General features: G+C 40.8%; 1 protein-coding gene across 1 annotated transcript; it reads right to left on the bottom strand.

Annotated features, from left to right (window-relative positions):
- Positions 1 to 223: 223 nt before the first annotated feature.
- LOC101473001 (Krueppel-like factor 2) lies at positions 224 to 3,037 on the bottom strand. The gene is made up of 3 exons (XM_004569297.5): positions 2,607 to 3,037; positions 1,418 to 2,411; positions 224 to 1,328 (listed from the first exon to the last, which is right to left on the bottom strand). Exons 1-3 carry the CDS (start codon positions 2,676 to 2,678, stop codon positions 1,153 to 1,155), a joined length of 1,242 nt encoding a protein of 413 aa, XP_004569354.1. The 5' UTR covers positions 2,679 to 3,037; the 3' UTR covers positions 224 to 1,152.
- Positions 3,038 to 21,504: the final 18,467 nt, after the last annotated feature.

Here is a 21,504-nt window from a genome sequence, read left to right as displayed (position 1 = left end):
GAGTGGGTTGACCCAATTTCTCAGGATGCTTCACCTATTACTAAATGTCCACATACTTGTATCTACATGCCCTAAGATATTGCTCGTCTTCTCAGGTGCTTTTCTTCTGATATACCCTTCTATGTTGACTCACTACAGTGACCTTTGAGTATTTGAACTTTTGTCGAATAAAAACCCTTTTATAGACCTGTGAACTTTGAAAATCAAACTCTGGAGTCAGAGATCATGTTATCCATTTAGTTTAATATGTACATTAAAATAAACTACTTTCCAGTATATAAAATGACTGAATTCACAAGGCAGTACATTTCTTCAAGACACAAACAAATCTTTTTGCCAAAGACTGTTTAGTCCTTTGTCAGTCGATTGGAGTCGAGACGACGCACGTCTGTGAGACTGTAAAACCCTGACTTCAAATGCTACTAACCAGCAGACAGACTCACAGACAGGACATTCAGTTCAAACCTTCAACGAGACGATTTCATAAGAAAACATTTTCCTAAAACATTGTTTCATCTGCTTGTTACAAAACACAGTTAATAAAACTTTGTCTTTTGGCCAGTAGAGATTATGGCACTTGTTAGTTCTGTACTAAAGTGATGTATAAGGCACTTATTGTAAAAAATACAAACTCAAATATCACACATTTAAGGATCATCTGCATCCAGTTGCTTCATTGGCATGTGTCTGATATGTTAAGTGGAACGTCCCTGTTACCTTTGCAAATAAACAAAAAAAGTAGTACCAGCTACATCTGCAAGAATTCAGAATAGAATTCATATGTTTGCTGTTTGTGGTTTTCTTGTGATTTCTTACACTCACATACACATGCACGTACATACACATATCAATAAAAATATATATATTTTCCCAGAAAATATGTTTATAGTCTCGTGTGATGGCATGTCATCTTAATGCCTAATAAGCCTTCATAAAAGTCACCATAATAATCCTATACAATACATATAGCTATTACAGTGTAGTCAACAGTGGTCCCATTATCCATTCATGGTACCAGTAAAATTAACACTCCTATAGGAACTTGCATCTATATATTGTCGTCGGATCCATGTGGCCCATCGTAGGATTCTTTAATCAGGCTGATGCTGTGCAAATCAGTCATTGTCTGTTTGTTGTCCTTCTGGTATTTGCTCACATGTGCCTCTTCATGTGGAGGGCGAGATGGTCAGACCGGGAGAATGCCCGTTCACACAAGTGACACTGGAATGGCCGGTGCCCGGTGTGCTTTCGGAAGTGACGTGTGAGCTCGTCAGAGCGAGCGAACTTCCAGCCGCAACCCTCCCAGCTGCAGTGGTATGGCTTCTCTCCTAAGAACACAAAGAACACCCATCAGTGACAGCATAGTTCGTGACGTAGTTGAATAACATGCCCGCCACACTCAGCCTGCAGATCTTACCTGTGTGAGTCCTGAGGTGCGCCTTCAGGTGAGAGCTCTTCGTGTAGGTCTTTCCACAGCCGGTGAAAGTACAGGTGTGTGTCGCGGTTCGCTTCCTCGGCCAGGACCTGCGACCCCTCTTTGGCTTGGTGTCCATAATATCCAGCGGGGAGGAGGGCGGAGTGAGTAAAACCCGCTGGCCAGCTGCCTGCTGCAGGCCCATGGCTGCGTCCTCTCCGAAAACGCCGGTGAGTTTATGCTGGTGGAGCGCCTCAGTGAAGGAGAAGTGCATCGCGCCGTGCTGGTGAGGAAATCTCGCGGGCGCCTTGCAGTGGTGTAGGTGGAAAGTCTGCGGGAACGTCGGCGAGGTGGAGGTACAAATCTGGCGCTGCTGGCTCTCGGTGTTCATCAGGTCGTCCGGGCTGAGCGGCGGGGTCATGCTGCCCATCGCTCCCTGCGGGGAGCTTGCAAGCCGGGGCTGCTCGTTAAAAACCATGCATGAGACGTTCCCTTCGTGCTTGATTTTAGTGCAGCTCTGAGGCGCCAGACCCATGACAGGTCCGTATGTGTCCACTGAGACCGGCTCAGCTTTAATGTTCGGGTGCTCGAGGAATACACCCTGAGTGGTCTGGAAAGGCGTGGAACTGACCAAGAATCTTCCCTGAATACCGGAGCTGCTCGCAGGGAGGAAGCTGGTATCCATGTCGGAGCGAAGGAGCTCTGCCATCAGGCTGCTGTATTGGGAAGGACTGTTCATGTCTGGAACAGACGTGTAATCGCTTGTTTGATGGGACATTTCGATGTGATGCTGTTGCTGTTGCTGATAAACAGACACCCCGGAATCCTGAAGGCGGTATGACTCCGGTACCGTCCCGGCGGCCGACGCACTGCTGGAATCGGCGGTGTTCGCGAGAATAAACTCCAGATCCAAGAACCTGTCCAGGTCCTCTTCGTCTTTTCTGCCCTGGCAGCTGCTGTTCATATCTGCCCTGCTGATCGCGTCGCTTTTCCACTTCTGCTTCAGGGATGGGAGCACAGTTTGTTTCAGAATGCATCATTTCTTTCAACCCGTTCAGATGATCAATACACACATATGTATAATATACACAAATAAAACAACAACTAATAGAAATATGCTTTCTGATAGCAGGAAGACAAGTGCATGAAGCTCGGTGAAAGCAACAGTTAATAAATAAAAAGGCCAACTTACATCTTCCCAGTATTTTTCTTTTTGGTTGGAAAATGTAGAGATGGATGGTAAAATTGTCCCACTCGAGGCCATTATGAATAGTAAAAAACACTGAATTATAAAAATAACTTCTGTTTAAGGCAAGTCACCAAAGTCCGCTGAGTTGCCAGATAAGGCTACGAGCGCGTAACTTCTGCCGTCCGGTGAGCTGGTCCTCGCTCACATGCAGCTCTGCGCCTGGAACAACTGGTTTTCTTATAAATATCACTACATACATAAACCGGACCAGTGTGTGGCTAGGGGAAGGAAGCGCGTTCAGGATAGGGACGCGGTGTACCGACCAGCCCCTAAATTTAGCCTCAGTATAAAAGCGTGAATTTTCCCCGCGAGTCACAGACAGAGAAGCGGAGACGGACTAGTGCCCAATGCTTTCTCTGCTCTGCTGCGTGGAGCTACTTAACCCTCGCGGAGAAAGAACCCGCCCCTTTGGCCAACAGCTGGCAGAACAACCGCCCCCATATCGGCGCTCAAAGACAGAACAATTAACAGTTTAAATAACGCGTAACAAATATTAACACGTTAACATAAAAAAACAAAGTATCACACAAACACAAAACCCAACATATTGGAAAGCGACACAGAACGGTCTCCATTTTAAAGTGAAAACGTCTCGTTCTTTCTGATAATTATTGTGTTCTGAAAAGCTTGATCCATGATTATTTTGCTCCTGTGTTTCTGAGTATATGACAACACAGAGGTCAAATATCTCTGTCGGTTTCTATCTCAGTGAGAAAGCGGACAGAGGTGCGTGCGTCAGGCTAGAACACGACAAGCCAGTAGCGCACACTCCCTTGTAGTGAATGCAGCCACGCAGTTTTCTGCAGCAGTTTGCAGCCACCAGGCGCCACCTTCACCATTGCGGATTTCTTAAATGCTTTCTATGAAATCTCTCAGGTTGTTACATATTAGCCGTGTTGTCCATCTGGTTAAGCCTATCCCTCTGTTTCATTTTGGTGACATATAGTTGAGTGAATGTACCAACACTTTCTGTAACAACCAACAGTCTGATCAGTGCAAGTTTCCAAACAAACACATTTTTCTTACAAAAACAGTAAAATTGATTTGTATATATCCATCTATGACACAGTTTTTTTTTTTTTAAGTATTTCAGTAGTTCCTAAAACTATAAATCTTTGATTTAAAGAACAAAACAGGAACTGAGATTTAACTATAAAAGCTTTACAGAGAGTCAGAGGATCTCTTTTAAATTATTTTTTAAAGGATCTCTTTGAGCATAAATAAAAGCTACCATAGGACTATTTCTTCAGAAGAACATGGACTCTTGATACCTACAATCAGGGTGTTCAGTGGTGATGCTGTGTGCTGGCATTGTCAGAGGTGAAATCAATATAAAAATGTTCTAAGAGATAGTTTTTAATCTGACTCACTGAACACTTACAGGACATTTTGGACTGATACATTTGACAGCAATCTCCACCTGCATCATAAAAAAAACACCTAATGAAACGTCCAGAAAAGTAGGGGAGACCAGGGATAGTTGTAACGTGGGTCAGTTGTAACACTTAAAATTTCTCCAATCAGGGCTAAGTTTCAAACGATGTGATTCATCCTGTACATGTCCAATTCAGTTCTTCTATCACATGTGAAAAATTAGCACATTTTGTCAAACACAGACAATTTAAGAAGAAAAGAAGTCATTTGTATGCCAAAAAGTAAGTTTTTCTACTTTATTTCAATTTGTGATAGCATTATCTGCTTTGCAGTTAAACTCATCAAACTTAAATGATGTTATTTGTATGTCTATGGGGATATATTCTGTGTAGGTCTTTAGTGCTAGTGTTTTAGCCGTTGGCTGTAATGTTAGCTAGTTCATGGCTATAGGAGTCTGGGTCAGTTGTAACAGCAACAGTCTGGGTTAGTTGTAACAATAATGCAGATGTTACAACTTGCCACACTATTACTTTAACTTATATTAAACAAGTTGGGGCAACGACATCAGCAGAGAGAGGGTCACTGGTCACCTTTGTATATGCGGTTAATGCCATTGGCAACACAATTCCTCCACTGTTTGTGTTCCCACACATACATTATGCAGACCACTGTGTCAGAGATGGACCAGTAGGAAGTACTGGTAGTGGAAATAAATCAGGATGGGTGCAAGAAACAGATTTCCTCATCTTTCTGAGCCAATGAGGCCAAACTCAAGGAAGACCAACCAAAATGAATGAAATATTCAGTTGCTGAAAATTCCATAATTAGTCTTTTTGGGGGGTTGGAATATGTTCAAAAGCTAGATTTGTGTCACACACACACACACACACACACACACACACACACACACACACACACACACACACACACACACACACACACACACACACACACACACAGCTACATAAATAGTTCCAAGTGCATTCATGTGTTGAATAAAAAAGATTACATGTTAAGAATTTGTCAGTACCCTTATTTCATTGTGTTACATTTCACCCCAGGATATGTTATGGGGTTAGTTGTAACATTCACTCTTTGTGTTTGAGACCATACCATGGAATGAGTAATTGTGCTGCAGAGAAAATAGCTGTACTATTTAATAGCAGAGACATGTAAATACTTTGCATTACATTTTGAATTCGCTACCTTAAAAGAGCTCCAAGTTACAGACGGAAATGCCAAAAATGTTACAACTATCCTCAGTCTCCCCTATAGACTTTTAGAATCAGTGAAAAAGAGCTCCGAAACCTTTCTGGTAATCAAGATGACCTGATACTTTACTCACACATTTTATGTGAACAAACAGGTGATGAAATATTTTTGAAATATTTTTTATTTTTCAGTTGGGGGTCTTTCAGTCACAAGACTATTAGCTAGTATTTGCTTTCTGAACACGACCCTTATTGCAAATATGTCAAGCCTTGTTCCTTTAGGTATCTCTAGCAGAGATGGGGTAATTTAGGCACATGTTTTCACTGTAAATGCTGATAACTGATACTAACAATTTCACTCCCTTCAGTCCTGATGACATCTGATAGTTAGTCCAAGTAGCTATACAAAAACACATAACACATGTTTACACATCCTATGTATTGTACATATTTGTGATGGAGGGAGCTCTTTGTATGTGAAAGGACTTATTTTGTGTATTGGTTCACAAAGGTTTAAAGGGCATGTGACATTTTTGACATTTTCATTATTTACTGTTTTCCAGTCAGTCTGCATTAACTTTGTTTGCTCTCAGTAATGTTTTCTGCACTGCTTCACCATTAAGCGACATATCCTATATCCCTGACTGCAGATATCAGTGAGCAACGTCTTACATGCATCTGTTTGTTTCCTATTCATATTTCAGTTTAGATCGAGATTATTATAATAAATCATAATGGGTACCAGTCACTTATGTCCACTGCTTGAGGAACATGTGCTCTGGAGATACTCCTTATTCACTTGTGCAGCACTTGGTGACATTAGGGACTGAAAATGTAAACACAAAGAGACGTCTGAAGTTCGTGGTGTGTGGCCATTGTTACCCAATCTTCCCTGACCCAAAATAAAAATACAAAAAACACCAAATTTTCTTAACTAAACTCTTACACCCATTAGCAAGAGAAAACCGTTTTCAACAAAAAGGCTGCTGCAGTGTATGTACAGTTAAAGAATACTCCAGGTTGTCTAATATATAAAACTGTTTACAAAGATCTAGACCAGCTCTCATAAGCCAAACACACAAATCTACTCACTAACGAACTTTTCAACTCTGGATTTTCCCAGAGAAACACTCAAAGCTACTAGCAGAAACACAGCCTACTGGGTGGTGGAGGAATTGAACCCACCCACTCAGCAGGCACCTGTATCCATTAAGTCCAACCCATTCACACACCTGGGAGGGAGGAGAGAGAAAAACCCACACCCACATCCTCTGGTGAGGTGAGTCACACATATAAAACATGTATGATCCACATGATCTTGGGTCAGAACACCATCAATAATCAGCTGGAGTCAAATACCAGGACATGATTTATGTAAAAGTGAAGTTTGTAGAGAACATCCTCTACATCTTTCTGTCCTTCACAAACATCTACAACTGAGATATGAATGGTAACATCCCGTGAGGGTGCAAATAACAGTTGGCTGTCTCTCTCAGGCTTTTCCTGCCATTTCCCACCACCACTCAGTTAGCCCAATATGGAATTGTCATCATACTGTTTCAGGAAAAAACATGGAAATGTAATTAAAAATGCAGTTTAACTATATGGAATTGGAAAATTCCATATATAGCTATACAGGTCTATTTACTCACTGTGCTCAAGTGAAGGGCTTTTCTACCTTATATCTATACCTACAGCGGTTTTCTTTCTTTCCTTTCTTCCTTCCTTCCTAGTACTATAGTCAGAAAGAAAGAGGAAACACTGGCCTAAAAATACTAGAAATTTCATTAAGGGATCAGAAAACGCTTCTTTTGGATTTTCATCCATATAATCAATGCACTGCAGATCCACTGAAGTGGTTCTTGTTATTATGGATAAGAAGACAAAAGTGTCCGGCCTTTTACTTAAACAAAGTTACAAGCCATATTACACTACAACCCTTAGTATGTGTAGTGCGTTCATTTCATTCAGTGGTCATATGTCTCGTGTCCTTATCTGTATTTCCCAAATTCTTGCTGTCATCTCTGTAGGCAGCTAAAAGCTTGTCTTGTTCCTCAGCTTCCCTGACTGCGTCGTATCACATTTCCAATAAGTCATCTACTTTGATCTCCAAGTTATTCCTCGTCTTCTCTTTCTCCAAGCACATTGCTTGCGTGCTGGGAATCACCTATGTTAACAGTCCTGCATTTAAAGCTGCAGGACCATCACTTGAAAACAAATTGTACTCTCCCCACACACCAGGACTGCAGTGTTTATCCTGCCACTCCCATCTACATTTGACTCAGTGAGTTAAGGGAATCTGATCCTTTTAATGAGTTAAACAACATAAAGCTGCTCTCTCAGTCAGCTTTAAAACCAATACAAAAACCAATAGTGTTCATGATTGACCCACTGTCACTCTATGATGGAGTGGTTTAAAATTTCCATGTGGAAGTGAGTTCTGGTTGTCTGGTTGCATGTTTCTCTGTGTGAGGCTCGGCTGTTCTCACAAATGACTATCTGGTGCTGTGTCTAGATTGAGACAGAGTTACATCATGGCACAACAAGGCTGATGGGGTTGGCTGAAAACTTGTGGCTGTTAGAGCTTTGCTTCCACTGTCTAGGTTTGCCAGACTAATTGTTTGTGACAAATTCCCAAATTTAAAAAAACTGCCATTTAAAGTAATCAGATACTCGGGAAGGACAATAATTGGGTTATTTGAGAACATCTGATGACAACTGATGACAACTTTTTCTTTTTTTTGTTTTACACCTGTGTGGCTTATCACACTCCTTTTCTTTCTTTCTTTCTTTTTTACACACTATTTCAGTTATATTCTAATTATGGTCTGGTTTGGTCCTGCCTCTGCAATGTGTAGTGATTAAGGGACAACTAGCTGTACCCTGCTCTTACACTGAAGGCAAAGCCAGACTTTTCTGAGGGTTGCTAACATACCACAGTATTTAAGCTTTACTAAAACACTCAGATAACACATAATTTCATGACTGTATACACAACATTTTATCAATTTCATTTCAACTTGCAGTCACTTAGCTGGGATTTACAGTGAACTGTGAAAAACTATCAGCTCTCCGAGGCTTTTTGGATTAATGTGTTTCTTCAATACGATTTGATTTTTTTATTAAAACCAGATGACTTTCTCATCGTGTCAAAGTTATTGTAGCGTGTTTCGGGATAAACTCACTTTCCATGGTGCACATACTTTATGTCTTTGTTAAACTTCTTGGAAACACCTGCTTTGACTTCTCCACTTTCCTCTGCACGGCAGGAAAGCCTTGCTGTTCTGTTTCTGTGTGTGTGTGTGTGTGTGTGTGTGTGTGTGTGTGTGTGTGTGTGTGTGTGTGTGTGTGTGATAGAGAGAGAGAGAGAGAGAGAGAACAGAGGCAAACTTCTGGCTCAGGCAAAGCAGTGTCGGAGCTGAGAACCAGAGTTTGAGACAGAGTGGGCTCTTCCCTCTGCTTATATAGGTGGGTTATTTTTAAACCAACACCCCCTTCCTTATTCCCTATTATTGCACTTCCTCTCCCTCTTTCTCAGGAAGCCTACTTGGCTGAGTTTCCTGCCGGTATGCCGTGCTGACTCCAAGTGAATTGAAGAAGTAATAGCACACAAGGGTAAGGACTGGGGTGAGAGACACAGAAAAGGAGAAGAAGGAAAAGTCAAATATATTCCTGTAGCACATTTAAATGACTTTTGACCAAATTGCGGAACATCTAAATAATCAAAGGACATAAAAACATAGGCCAAGATGACAGAATTTAAGAAAGGAAACATAAAATAAGAAAACCTGAATAAGAAATAACACAAATAAAGGGAGTCAGAACTCATTCTGATTTAAAATGTTGGGGAGGCCCTGATGTGAAGGGGCAGTTTGCTCCAAAGTTTAGGTGCAGCAACAGCAAAGACCTTCTCTCTGTGCTTTAATCTGGACCTCAGGACAGCAAGGAGCATTTGGTCCAAAGACTGCAGTTACATTTTTAATCTTGTCTCAACATCCTCCAAACAGTCCAGTTAAAACTTCAGAGGATTCACAGATTCAAGTTTTAGTGTCAGGTAATCTGGCCAAAAGGGAGCAGAAAAAAGGACTGGGCCAAGAATGGATCCCTGCGGTACCCCGAGAGAAAGTGAAGTTTTTGAGGAAGCTGTATCCCCCATACTGATAGAAAAACTTCTGTTGGTATGTAAGATTTAAAACATTCCAGTGGAGTCCTTTTGACTCCAACACAGTGCTCAAGAGATAAAGATTCGATGATCTAAAGCATCAAAGGCAGCACAGAGGTCTAAGGCTACGTCCACATGTATTTTTGAAAAGGCAGATTTTTCTATGTGTAAACGGTGTTTTCATTCACTGAAAATGGAGATTTTCAGTTTTTGCATTTAGTGTGGACGAGGAAAACGGAGAAAACGCAGCGCCAAAGGTGTGCGCCTTTTTTGACGTCACACTGTGCGCCACGTTTTTGTTTCGGTGAAATGAATTTCTACAATGGGGGACTTAGACAAAATACTGTTACTGTTAACTTCACTCTCTGCAGTGTTTACAACACAGTTACTGTCCCTCCACACACAGGACTCAGTTCTGCTTCTATGCGCAATCTTTGTTTACTCTTTCCCACCCAGGCTTCTAGACTTCTGATTGGCCAACATTTCTACACAGTTAGCAATATATCGCCACTATGTTTCTTTGGCATGTTCCTAGCAGCGTTTTCCTTCGTTTTTGCGTTTACGTGTGGACGGGATTTAAAAAACAAAAAAAACAAAAACGGAAAATCTCAGTTTTCAAAAATACCGTGTACGTGTGGAGGTAGCCTAAGAGTATTAAAATGGAAGAATCTCCCAAATAAGCAAAATTTAAAAGGTCATTTAAAACTTTAAAAGAGCAGTTTCAGTCCTGTGGTGCGCTTTAAAACTAGACTGTAACACTAATGCCATTTTGACCTGGAAAGGTCTGGCGCTGAAGAAGTCCGACTGTAGAGAGAAAAGGCAATTTAAAAATTGGTCTGAGCAATTTCTAAATTGCCACAGTACTTTTTGTGGGTTTCAAGTGGCTGATTACTTCATTCAGCAGTAAAAAAAAGAAAAATGATGGGTCAGTTGCAGGAGGGATAATATGAGACCTGATATGCGATCCTATTAACACAGAAGTTCAAAAAGTTTTTCAAAAAGTTGCTTTAGCTGCTACAAGAGGAGCAGCAGTGGAAGGATCAGAGTTAATGATGCGAAATAAAATATGAAGTCTGTGACAGTTGTTAGACACAATCTTAGAGAAATACTTTGTTTTTGCTGCTCTTACAGACTCATGATAATTTAATAAAGATTCTCTTAGTCCATTTTCATTCAGCTTCTCTGCACAGCTGTCTGTTCTCTGGTGGCATTATTCAACCAAGTTTTAGGTTGGATCAAGGATGTCCAAGCAGGTTAAATTAAACAAAAGTCATCAGTGAATGGACCTATCAAACAGTAAGCTGTGATTATTTTTTGATAAGAACAAGCAAAAATGATCAGCAGCAACTGAGGTAATCGTGCAAGAATCTGGCACATCAGGTTTGACAGAGAATTATAAAAGGGGAATCTCAGTTACTACAGACATGGGTCAGGGACATTATCGTCACTGATTTCAGTGTCACAGAGAGTCAGACCACAGTCATATCTCAGCATAATTCCTGCCAAAAACTCAGTGAAGTCTTAGATAAAATTCTCCTGTAGTTTTGGTCGTTGATACACCAGCGCACACAGCAAAGGAGTGGGCTCCTTGATTTCAAACAACTGCAGTTCAAAGCTGGGGTAAACATCAGCTGTTAGCTGCTAACAGTTGAAGCAGTTTTTATACACAGTGGCTAACCCTCCACCCTGGCCGGTTTTCCAAGGCGAGCTGAGGTTGAGGAGTGAATTACAGTCTGAAGGAAAAAGTTCAGAAAATGGGCTCAACTCACCAATGTTTAGCCAAGTTTCTAGAGCAAATCCATGTGTCAAGAGGTGAGGAAGTCATTCAGAATAAAAGTGAGGGAAAGGACCTTGTTCAAAGCTTGGTATTGAAATATTAATTAGTGTGCCCCTTTGGACTACCTTTGATAGAGCAAGAAAGATCAATGGAGATAAAGAGAGAAGCACAAACGGTAGATTGCAATCCAAGACAATGTCAGTTCAATTCAAATAAATTTTATACATCCATCCATTCGCTTCCGCCTATCCTTTTCAGGGTCGCGGGGGGCGCTGGAGCCTATCCCAGCTGTCCTAGGGCGAGAGGCGGGGTACACCCTGGACAGGTCGTCAGTCTGTCGCAGGGCCAACACATAGACACATTCACACTCACATTCACTCACAGAGTCACACCTATGGGCAATTTGGATTAATCAATTAACCTATCCCCACAAGCTGCATGTCTTTGGATGGTGGGAGGAAGCCGGAGTACCCGGAGGGAACCCACAGGGAGGACATGTAAACTCCACACAGAAAGATACCAGCCTGATGGTGGAATTGAACTTCTTGCTGTGCGGCAACAGTGCTAACCACCGTGCTGCCCAAATTTATATATGTAGCACCAAATAGCACCAAATCACAGCAACAGAATTTAGTATATGGGTTGCGCCCATGAAAAATTCTACATTGTGGGTCATTCTTTCTTTCTTTTTTTTTTTGTTAATGTGAGCTGACATTTTTTAAGGTTAGCAAAATCCCATCTGTCATAAACATCTGTTCCAACACATTTGTAGTGAAATTATATTGCTTTGCACAAATGGTCATTTGTAGTGGGTGCCTCGAAAATAAAAGCAGCAAAACTGCGTTATAATTTCCCACAAAACTCCACAAAACACTGAGCTTTTATAAGGCTGATTACAGATCTAGTGAGCAAACCCAAACGGCAGCGGACAGTTTTGGAAAATTTATTAACAAAACCACAAAGGAGGGGAGATAGTGAAGCGGTGCCAGGGAAACTGTAGATTTACAGACAGAGAGTTTGGCAAAGAGGACACAAGGAATTAACAAGGGATCAGAGGGACATGGGGAAAATTTGGCAAGGTAAATGAGAGCTGCCTTAATTGAGAGAAAGGTGGTTTGGGGCATAAGGGGAAGTGAGGGCAGCTGGTGGAAAACCAAGAATGCAGAGGTATTTCAGTGCAAGATTGGGCAGACTGGTGAGCGTGTGACTCCTTCCTTTGGCTGAACATGGTGAGCGAATACTGCTAAATGAGGCCAAGGCTATGCAGTGGAAGATGCTGACATTGAGTCTTCCCGAGATTCTGCAACTCCAGGTTAGTAGCTGGCGAGTGACATAGTAGCAATCTGCAATCTCCAGCCTTCAAATGCAACACGCTCATTCGATGAACAACAAAACAGGTGCAGGAAAGGTGTTACCCTTGTAAAGCCCCACCCCAGGGTTTTCTCTCTGTTAATGTAGGGTCTTTACCTTTCAACAGTACCTCGAGGCTAATGTTGTTGTGATTTGGGGTCGATCGTGGATCAAGAGTTGGCAGTTTGTCTTGTAATTGGAAGGTTGCCGGTTCGAGCCCCGGCTTGGACAGTCTCGGTTGTTGTGTCCTTGGGCAAGACACTTTACCTGTTGCCTACTGGTGGTGGTCAGAGGGCCCGGTGGCGCCAGTGTCCGGCAGCCTCGCCTCTGTCAGTGCGCCCCAGGGTGGCTGTGGCTACAATGTAGCTTGCCATCACCAGTGTGTGGATGACTGAATGTAGTGTAAAGCGCTATGCAAATACAGGCCATTTACCATTTTGGTGTTATATATTTAAAATTTGATTGAATTTCAATGGAATTCTATTTTCCCACTGAGTCACCCAGGCTTGTCAGGGGAAATCAAACTCTTCATGTTATTAAGGAATTTTTTCTCTTTGTTAATTCTCAGGGGCCTCTCTGATATTTTAGGGTAGTGATTACCAAAGTGTGGGCTGTGAGAATACTGCAGGTGGGTCACAGTAATGGCAGAAATTAAGTTTGAACGTTTGCACAAATATGCACAGTTACATATTTAGATAAATGTATTTATTTAAAAATGAATTAAAACAGCTGATGAACAAAGATGTGTAGATTGAGTGCAAATGGTTCTCATTTTTCCGAGCTCATCATTTAGGAACGTGTTGGATGCTCGAAAACGTAATATGTTGACGATTTGTCACCTAGCGTAAAATGTTACGCTTTGGGAGTGAGAACATGTTCGCAATTTATATCCAACAGTTTTTGAATACACCTTTCAAAGATATACGTCACTTTGTCGTGTGTTTTGATTGGATGATGAATTAAGATTAGGTGGGCCCCATTGGATTCTGTGGATTTTAAGGGGGCAGCAGCACTCTTGACTTTGGGAATGGGTATTCCAGAGTATTATTCTGTACCTTACAATATGAACCACTTTTGGATCTGGTGATATATAAATGAATCAGAAACAAACTTCATAAAGCACATGAAATAGACTAGCATACTGCATACCATATAGATGGTGTTTTTCTCTTTTGGTGATTTTGCTGTGTATATGGAAATGTCAGTTCAGATATTCAGTTCATTAGTTTTACTATTATATATTGTGCTGTTTTGTTGTTCTTGTTAAATGTACACATTTTAACATAACACAGTGCGAAAGCTGAAAAAAGGTCAGACATTTTTGCTCTGTTGAGTCATATGATTTGTCACTTACACTCAACAACTATGTCCACAGCTCTGACTTCAGCACGCTTCAGCTGCATTGTATGTGTATTTCTTTTGTGAATTAATGCAAATAAAGTATGTTCACCATGCATCATAGAGGAAAGTGCATTTTATTCTATTTGAATACTATGTCTTCAGTTTATATACTTACTGAATTACATGAAAGTAAAAGAAATTATTCTGAAATGCTTTAAAGTAAACTATGAATCTGATGCACACATAACAATAGATACGTTTGATACATTCTAGAGTTATGATAATGAGAGAATTATAAGATCTTGTGAACAGAATCTCAAGTGGGGAAGAAAACAGAAATGCAGCAGGAAGAGGAGGGAGGGGATTCCATGCATAGCTGTGGGCCAAGTTGGACCAAGCTGCACATGCTGGAGCTTTTAGGGACACTGGAAAGTAAAGCAGTTTGTGTAGAAACATGGAGAGGAATCATCTGTAACATAGAATATAAAAAACCAAGAAGACAGCATAATAAGACTTCTGAAAGTTTGTCAATCAGAATAGAAACATGCCTTGTTATAGAGACATTTATGTGCTGCTAGTCGAATCAGAGGAGGGAAGGCAGAGGATAATCTGAAAATCATAACAACTGTCTGATTGCAGTGTAGCAATCATAATTGTTGTCTGAAGGCCAACAAATGCCCAACAGATTTATTTTTTCCGGTTGGACCATTACCACTTTTGCTATAATAGTCCACTTGCTAGTCATATTTTATTAGTTTTATATTGGGATTTCTTTTTTTTTTTTTAAATTTAAGTTAATACAATCACAGAAGAAAAAGAAGAAAGAAAGACGCTTTGGGAAGAAAAGAGAAGGAGAAAAAATGCTGAAAATCTGCTTCAATTCCTGCTGAAAACCAAAACACAGCAACAACCAACATACGCATAAGTAACAGTAAATAATAAATATTAAATGTTACTGAGCAGCACACAGTATTAATAATACACGACATGTTTGGAGACAGCAGCCTACCAAGACAGTGTGTGTCTGTGAGTACCCATTTGTATTGAATCGAATATCTTTAGCTGCAAGCCATACTTTCTTTCTGACCAGGCAAGTAACTGGGTGCAGCGGAGTCTTCTTTCAGTAGTTGCAGCTATCCCTATGAAGTTGTACAAAAACACGGTGGTTGGCATACTTATTGTTTTGGTTGGTGGTCTTGAGCAGAGCCTCTCTGGTTTGAGCCCTGACTCTGTTGGAGGTGATGTTGCACAGAGGGAACTGCAAGGTTGAGAATGAGAGGCCAGAGATGGTACGAACATCAATTGATGTGTAGCGGAGGAGATCGGAGAACTATGGGCGTATTCGACCCAGGACAGCTGTGTGGACCAAGAGGAAGGATTTTGGGTAGTGATGCAGCAGATTGAAATACTTAGTTAAAGTCTTTCTGTCACTGTGGATGAAAACCAGAGCTTAAACAAGCTTTGGCCCCCGGGGTGGTGGAAAAAGCCGTCCAGGCTTGAGAAATGAAGTGGGGCCCTCTGTCAGACAGCATGTAATTCCATGTAATTCCATGTAATTTGAAAACATGATTCACAAGGAGCTTAGCAGTTTCAGATGTAGTTGGCAATTTCTCGAGGGCGATGACTTGAGCAAAACCTATCAATGATGGAAAGATTTGGGATGGGAATGGATAAAAATGTAGCGATTTATTGATATTACTTATCGATTCGATTTCTTATCGATTCTCATTGTGCTCTCACCAGCTCCGCTTTGAGAGGTACCACCATCACTAAGTAGCATATCAAAGATATTACATTTGTGAACATTGACTGGATGTTGTGTGGTCACAGGGTTGTGCATGTTACAGGCCTATTTGTTTTGCTGGTTCGGAGTCAATGAGATTCTGCTCTATCCCAGAGTTGATCAGGGCATGAAGGGGCAACTTGGTCTTAGCAACGCGTGACTTGAAGCAATAGTCAGGGCTTAGTGAGAGAAGCCCACCTGTACCCCCGAAACTACCAGCGGGCAAACTCGTTTGGTCTCACAGGACAGGAAGCAAGGAAACGCCTGGTCTGAGCACAATAAAAACACTTGTGAGCTCTGGTTCAGCCTTGAAGTGTGGATTCTGGCCAGCATGTTGCGGTGGCTGCAGTCCAGAAATTGACCACAAATTCTGCCACGCTGCGGATGCCCTGGTGGAGGTTGAATCGTTTTTTCACAGAACTGTACACAGACATGGGGTGAGCGAAAGTCTTTTTCAGCTTGTTCAAAAAGACATCATATAGGCAGGCAGCAATGTTCTTGAACATGAAGAAAGCTTCAGCACTCTTCCCCTCAGTAAGCTTACCACGTAGGAAAGCTCTGTGGTGTCATCAGGAAGGAACCTGGCTACTTCAGAATCGGTTTCAGTTACAACGAAATTATTTCTCTTTTAGCACATAAACACTGTGGTGATAAGGACAGTAAAAATGTGGTGCAGAGAGCATCACGTGGCCAGAAGGAAAAAACACAAAAACTTGGAAGGCTGGCAATGAACAAATCCACGGATATCAATGGTTACACCCTCGTGCAATAAACAGGATGTAGGTTGTTTCACAAGACACGATAAGAGAGCTAATCTTTACTCATCTACTACTATTACTGTGATGAACATGGAGCTACTGTAAAGCTTAAATTATTTGGAAGCTCAAGTTATTTGTTTCATTGAATTTTATATTTGGGGCTTACAAACAGGAAATACAACATCTGGATAACTAGATAAATAGATTCCCATAGCTACTGCTTGAAGAAACAACAGCATCCTTTCAGCATCCCAGTTTATAGTGGCTGAAGCTATGAATATGGAACGGTAAATAGAACGATGCTTATGTGACCTTATATGAGCATGAATTACCTTTATTTTGTGACATGTTTCAATAAGCCAGTTGTATCCCTACCCTATGTCAGCTTGTGTATGTATGTGTATGTCTATGCAAACAGTTCACTCACAAATACTAATATGATCATTATTTGATATAATTTATTATTAACTCACTGGAGCCTTTTGTTTGCCTGTCATGTCCATCTCACTAATCCCAAAGAACTCCAGAGAAAACACGACTGCGTTCTCTCATTTCAACATAATTCACTTTAATGAACTGAACATCCTTAAAAATATATGAAAATTACAAGACTAAATTGTGTTTAGATGAGGAATTTAAATTAGTAACATTGGATATATGAGGTTCTTATACACAAATTCAACAACTTCCCTATTTTTTTCAGTGAGCTTTTATTTTCAGGGGAATGAGAATCACAAAGAGGTTTCTAGGAAAAGCCACAACTACAAAAAACCCGCAGAGAAAAAGGCAAGTCCTGTGCAGTCAGCTGAATGGGAAGAAGACCTAAACTCCACTGTTTGTCAGATACCCTGTTATTATGGTAAGCTAGCCAAAACAGGAGATAGAAGCAACTGATATCAAGATAAAAAAAAGCTCCTTACCATGCAAGGAGGGTTCCACCTGAAGTCCAGAGACCTGAGACTGAAGAAAAGAAGGAACACAAGAAGCTTGAGAAATACCAGGGGCTGAGAGAGGAGCTAGAAAATGCATATATTTATTTATATATAATTTTCTTTCTGTCACAACCCGGTACAAGAGGACAGTAGTAGGTCACTGCAGTAGTGTAAGCAGTGTCTGGATGTATGATGTGAAATGCTCTTAAGACAATTAACCAAAATTCTAACCAACCAAATCAAACCCCAAGGAGAAAGAGACAGACAGAGAGAGCTTTATGTAACAGCCAATCAGGCAGCTCAGATGTAGCCTGTCCCATTGGTTACATTTGACTCTCTAGTCCAGGGGTGGGCAACTCCAGGCCTAAAGGGCCGGTGTCCTGCAGCTTTTAGATGTGTCCTTGATCCAACACAGCTGATTTAAATGGCTAATTACCTCATCAACATGTGTTGAACTTTGATTGAGGTGTGTTGACCCAGGGTGAGATCTAAAACCTGCAGGACACTGGGCCTTGAGGCCTGGAGTTGCCCACCCCTGCTCTAGTTTCCAATATGAGGAGCCCTCATAAGGTGTCACCCACCCTCCATAAGAACTGAGTTCTCCACAACATCTGAAAGATATTTCAAGTAAACACACAGAAGCAATATACAATGTATTACAAGTTACAAGTTTGGCTACAACAACTACATAACTAGTTTATTTCAATATTTTTTTTAACATAACAGACTACAGTCTTACTAATCTGACTCACCTTGAGCTTCTTTCAAGTTTTCATAAATCTACCTACCAACCTCTCCTCACATATTCTCTTCCACATCCTCTTAAAGCCCAGCAACTTTGATACCTTAGGAAGCAATTTAAGAAAAAGACAGCATAGAAAACTCATAGGAGTATTAAAAAAAAACTAAGGCAGAAGTGCATGAGATAGAGCGTCCATCACTACATTCTCACTGTTTTCTGATATGACATATATCCAGGCATTAAGGCTGTAGGAACAATGTCCATCTCATCAACCTTTGATTGGGATTCTGAAGAGATCACAAGAAATTCAGTGCGTTGGGATCAGTGTACACAGAACACTTGAGCCAACATAAACATCATGATTCTGCAGAACCCAAATTGATGCCAGAGCATTTCTTCAATTGCAAAATACTGCAGCTGATAAGGCTTGCACTTCATGACAAATAACTCACTGGTTTGGAAACACCATCTGTACTAGCACCAACATTAATATTGTGCTCTTTTACATGACTACACAATGGTGCAACTGAGAATAAGTTACCCGAAGCTTCTGCATTTATAAGACAAGGTTGTAGCATTACTTCTCCCAATACTCCTCCTTCCTCCTCAAGTGCTGCCACCACCTTTTTGAACTGAAAGGTGGTTTTGAACTGAAGATGCAGCCTATTAACAGGAAATTCAGAAGATACGACCATGATAAGGTTTCAGCAAGTTTACATGAGAGATTTTATTAGATTGTCTTGTTCTGATACCCATTTCACAACAGAGCAAAATCAAAACATTTGGCCTGAAATGGCAATTCAACAAATAGTGACAATACTAATCCCTGAGCACCATGACTGTAGTGTCGTTGTACAGCTTTATCAATTTCAGTTTTTTTTTTAATAGCAACAAATCGCAAAAAGAGCCTCAAGGTGCTTTATATGATAATGTCAAGATCCTACATTTCTACAACTTTGTTTTCTTCGGTTGAGATCCAGATGTAGTTCAGTGAAGTCAGTAGTCTTTGCAGTGTCTGATATGTGATGTGAAGTGAGTAGAGGTTTATGCTTGGGATCAAATCCAGGTTTTTCTGGTGGTAACTGCATATCAGGGACTGTTCAGAAAGAGACTAAATAACTACCTCTAACCGTGAACCATCTGAAGCTTCCTTGGTGAAAGAATTCTTTCAGTCTCCTTCAGAAGAAATCCTTAATCAATGTAAAAAAGATCAGCTGTTGAAAATTGAGATTTCTGCATCTCAACTAAAGGGTTCTGCAAAAAGCATTTAGAAGGCAAATATACAGGAAGGAGTTTTGTTTGTTACTGAAAGTAAGGGTTTACCAAACACACCTGCATCAGTAATCACTAATTTAGGATTTGAAACAATTGTTGATGTTACAGTTTGACCATGAAAAATTTAATCATCGACAGTTGGATCTTTAGATTATGAAACAAAAACTGACCCTGAGCAAAGTAAGACTAGTGTTCCTTTTTCCTGATGTTGCTATCACTCTAACTAACTATGGCCGTTGTCCTTGGCTTGTCCACCACTACTATGTCGGGTTGGTTAGCAATCACCAGTTTATCCATCTGTAATCCCACAGGATCTTAGCTCGGTCATTCTCAACCACCCTAATGGGTGTGTCCCATTTTAACCTCAGGACTTCCAGGCCATGCTCAGCACAGATGTTCTGTATACTATGCTACACACTTGGTTATGGGGTTCCATGTATCCTCTGCTTGCTACCCATGAAGTTGAACAATAGAATTCACTCTATTTGTCTAGTCATAAATATAACACAGTACAGCAACCCTGACAGTATTTGTAGATTTTGAAGGTATTCTTTAAAAGAAACCTTATGTAGCAGGGCAAAAGAAAAATGTCATATCTTGTGTAATATGTTATATATTCTAAGATTAATACACTGACTTAAAAAAATTAGGGTTAAAGCCTTTGAATAAAACAGTGTTTTTGCTAAAAGTCTGATCTACTGTACATTGGCACTTGTGTAGTGTTCTTAGACAATGAAGGTCACAGGTGTGCTCATTTTCAGTATAAACATTGGTTTAGATAGTCAGGATGAACTGCTGTCTTGTTTACAGCCGGTCAGAATGTCTGGTTTGTGGTTCTTGACAGGCCAGACATTTTTTTAAAGTAATGCCACCCTGTTTGGTAAACCCTAAATTTTAAATGACAACCTTTAGTAACACAGTGGATGCTATAAAGATACCTGCCCTCTGTCGCAGTTAAAAATAGAACGATTTGGTATTGAGAGTGAATAATAAAGGTCTGGAAACTAAACATTTAAAGAATATAGGCCATCTGGACAACCTGCATAATCTAAAAATTTTTATTTTGATTCTGTTCACAATAGATTAAAAAAAATCAAGACATAACTGCAGTACAGACTTTCAAGAATTCAAGGTTTTAGATAAAGTTAGTGTCAAAAAAAGTTACAGCCATTTTAATTGATTACTGTAATTAGAAGGCCCTTCTGGGTGCTTCCTTATTTGCCGTGGGGTTGCCACATACATGGAAATATAGCGGGTTCACAGAAAATTACAAATCAACGGTTACACTCAAGATTACACATTTACGGCAGCTTGCACAGTTCTGAAAAAATATGTAAGGAGGTGTGTGGGCTTTATCAAGACCTGTGATCCTGTTTCAGCAAGAACTGTTATTTTTCTAGGTTGCTGAGATTAGTTAGCTTCATAAATTTGAATATTTCAATATGGTGACTATGATAAAACACAGTGATGAATATTTGCTTTGTTGCAGAGTTGGCAGCTGTCCAGTGTCCTCTAGTCACATTTTGCCTGCACACAAACTGAAATCAGCTGATCATAGTGAGAGTGTAAGAACCGATAAGTGGGATCAATGGGCAGGCAGACGATTCCAAGGAACCGGGTTGCTGGGAACCTGTTCTCTACCTGCCGGGGATCAGTTACCCTGCTGGGATAATAAGCTGTCCAAAGGAGGAGATAGAAGCCACTGACGTCAAGAAAAGGAAGCCTCACCATGCATGAAGGGTTTCACCACAAATCCAGCTAATTACCTCGTAAGCGAGGTAATTAGTAAGCGAAAAGACACTGGCGGTGGACTAGTGAGTATCAGAACCACTTCCAGGATGAGACAACAAACATCCATGAATACATCAGGAAGATGGCCCCAATTGATCATGTGCTTAGTGAATCCCTCAGGCAGCAGAAACCCCCCCCCCCCCCAAAAAAAGAGGAACCATCATGGAAAGACAGGCCTCTGCATGGTATGTATCACCTAGATTTAGGATTTCTGGATGTCAGCCAGTTCTTCTATGACAGCACAGGAACAAGATCTGAGCACAAGAGCTATAGAGGCTGGCGAAGCTTGCAACCTGGACCCTCTGTAGCCAGTTACCAAGATTATTTGAAGCACCCTCTGAAGGT

Source organism: Maylandia zebra, linkage group LG17 (assembly GCF_041146795.1).
Source record: "Maylandia zebra isolate NMK-2024a linkage group LG17, Mzebra_GT3a, whole genome shotgun sequence".
Classification (NCBI taxonomy): Eukaryota; Metazoa; Chordata; class Actinopteri; order Cichliformes; family Cichlidae; genus Maylandia; species Maylandia zebra.
Note: the sequence above shows the minus strand (reverse complement) of the source record. Positions and strands in the feature narration are given on the sequence as shown.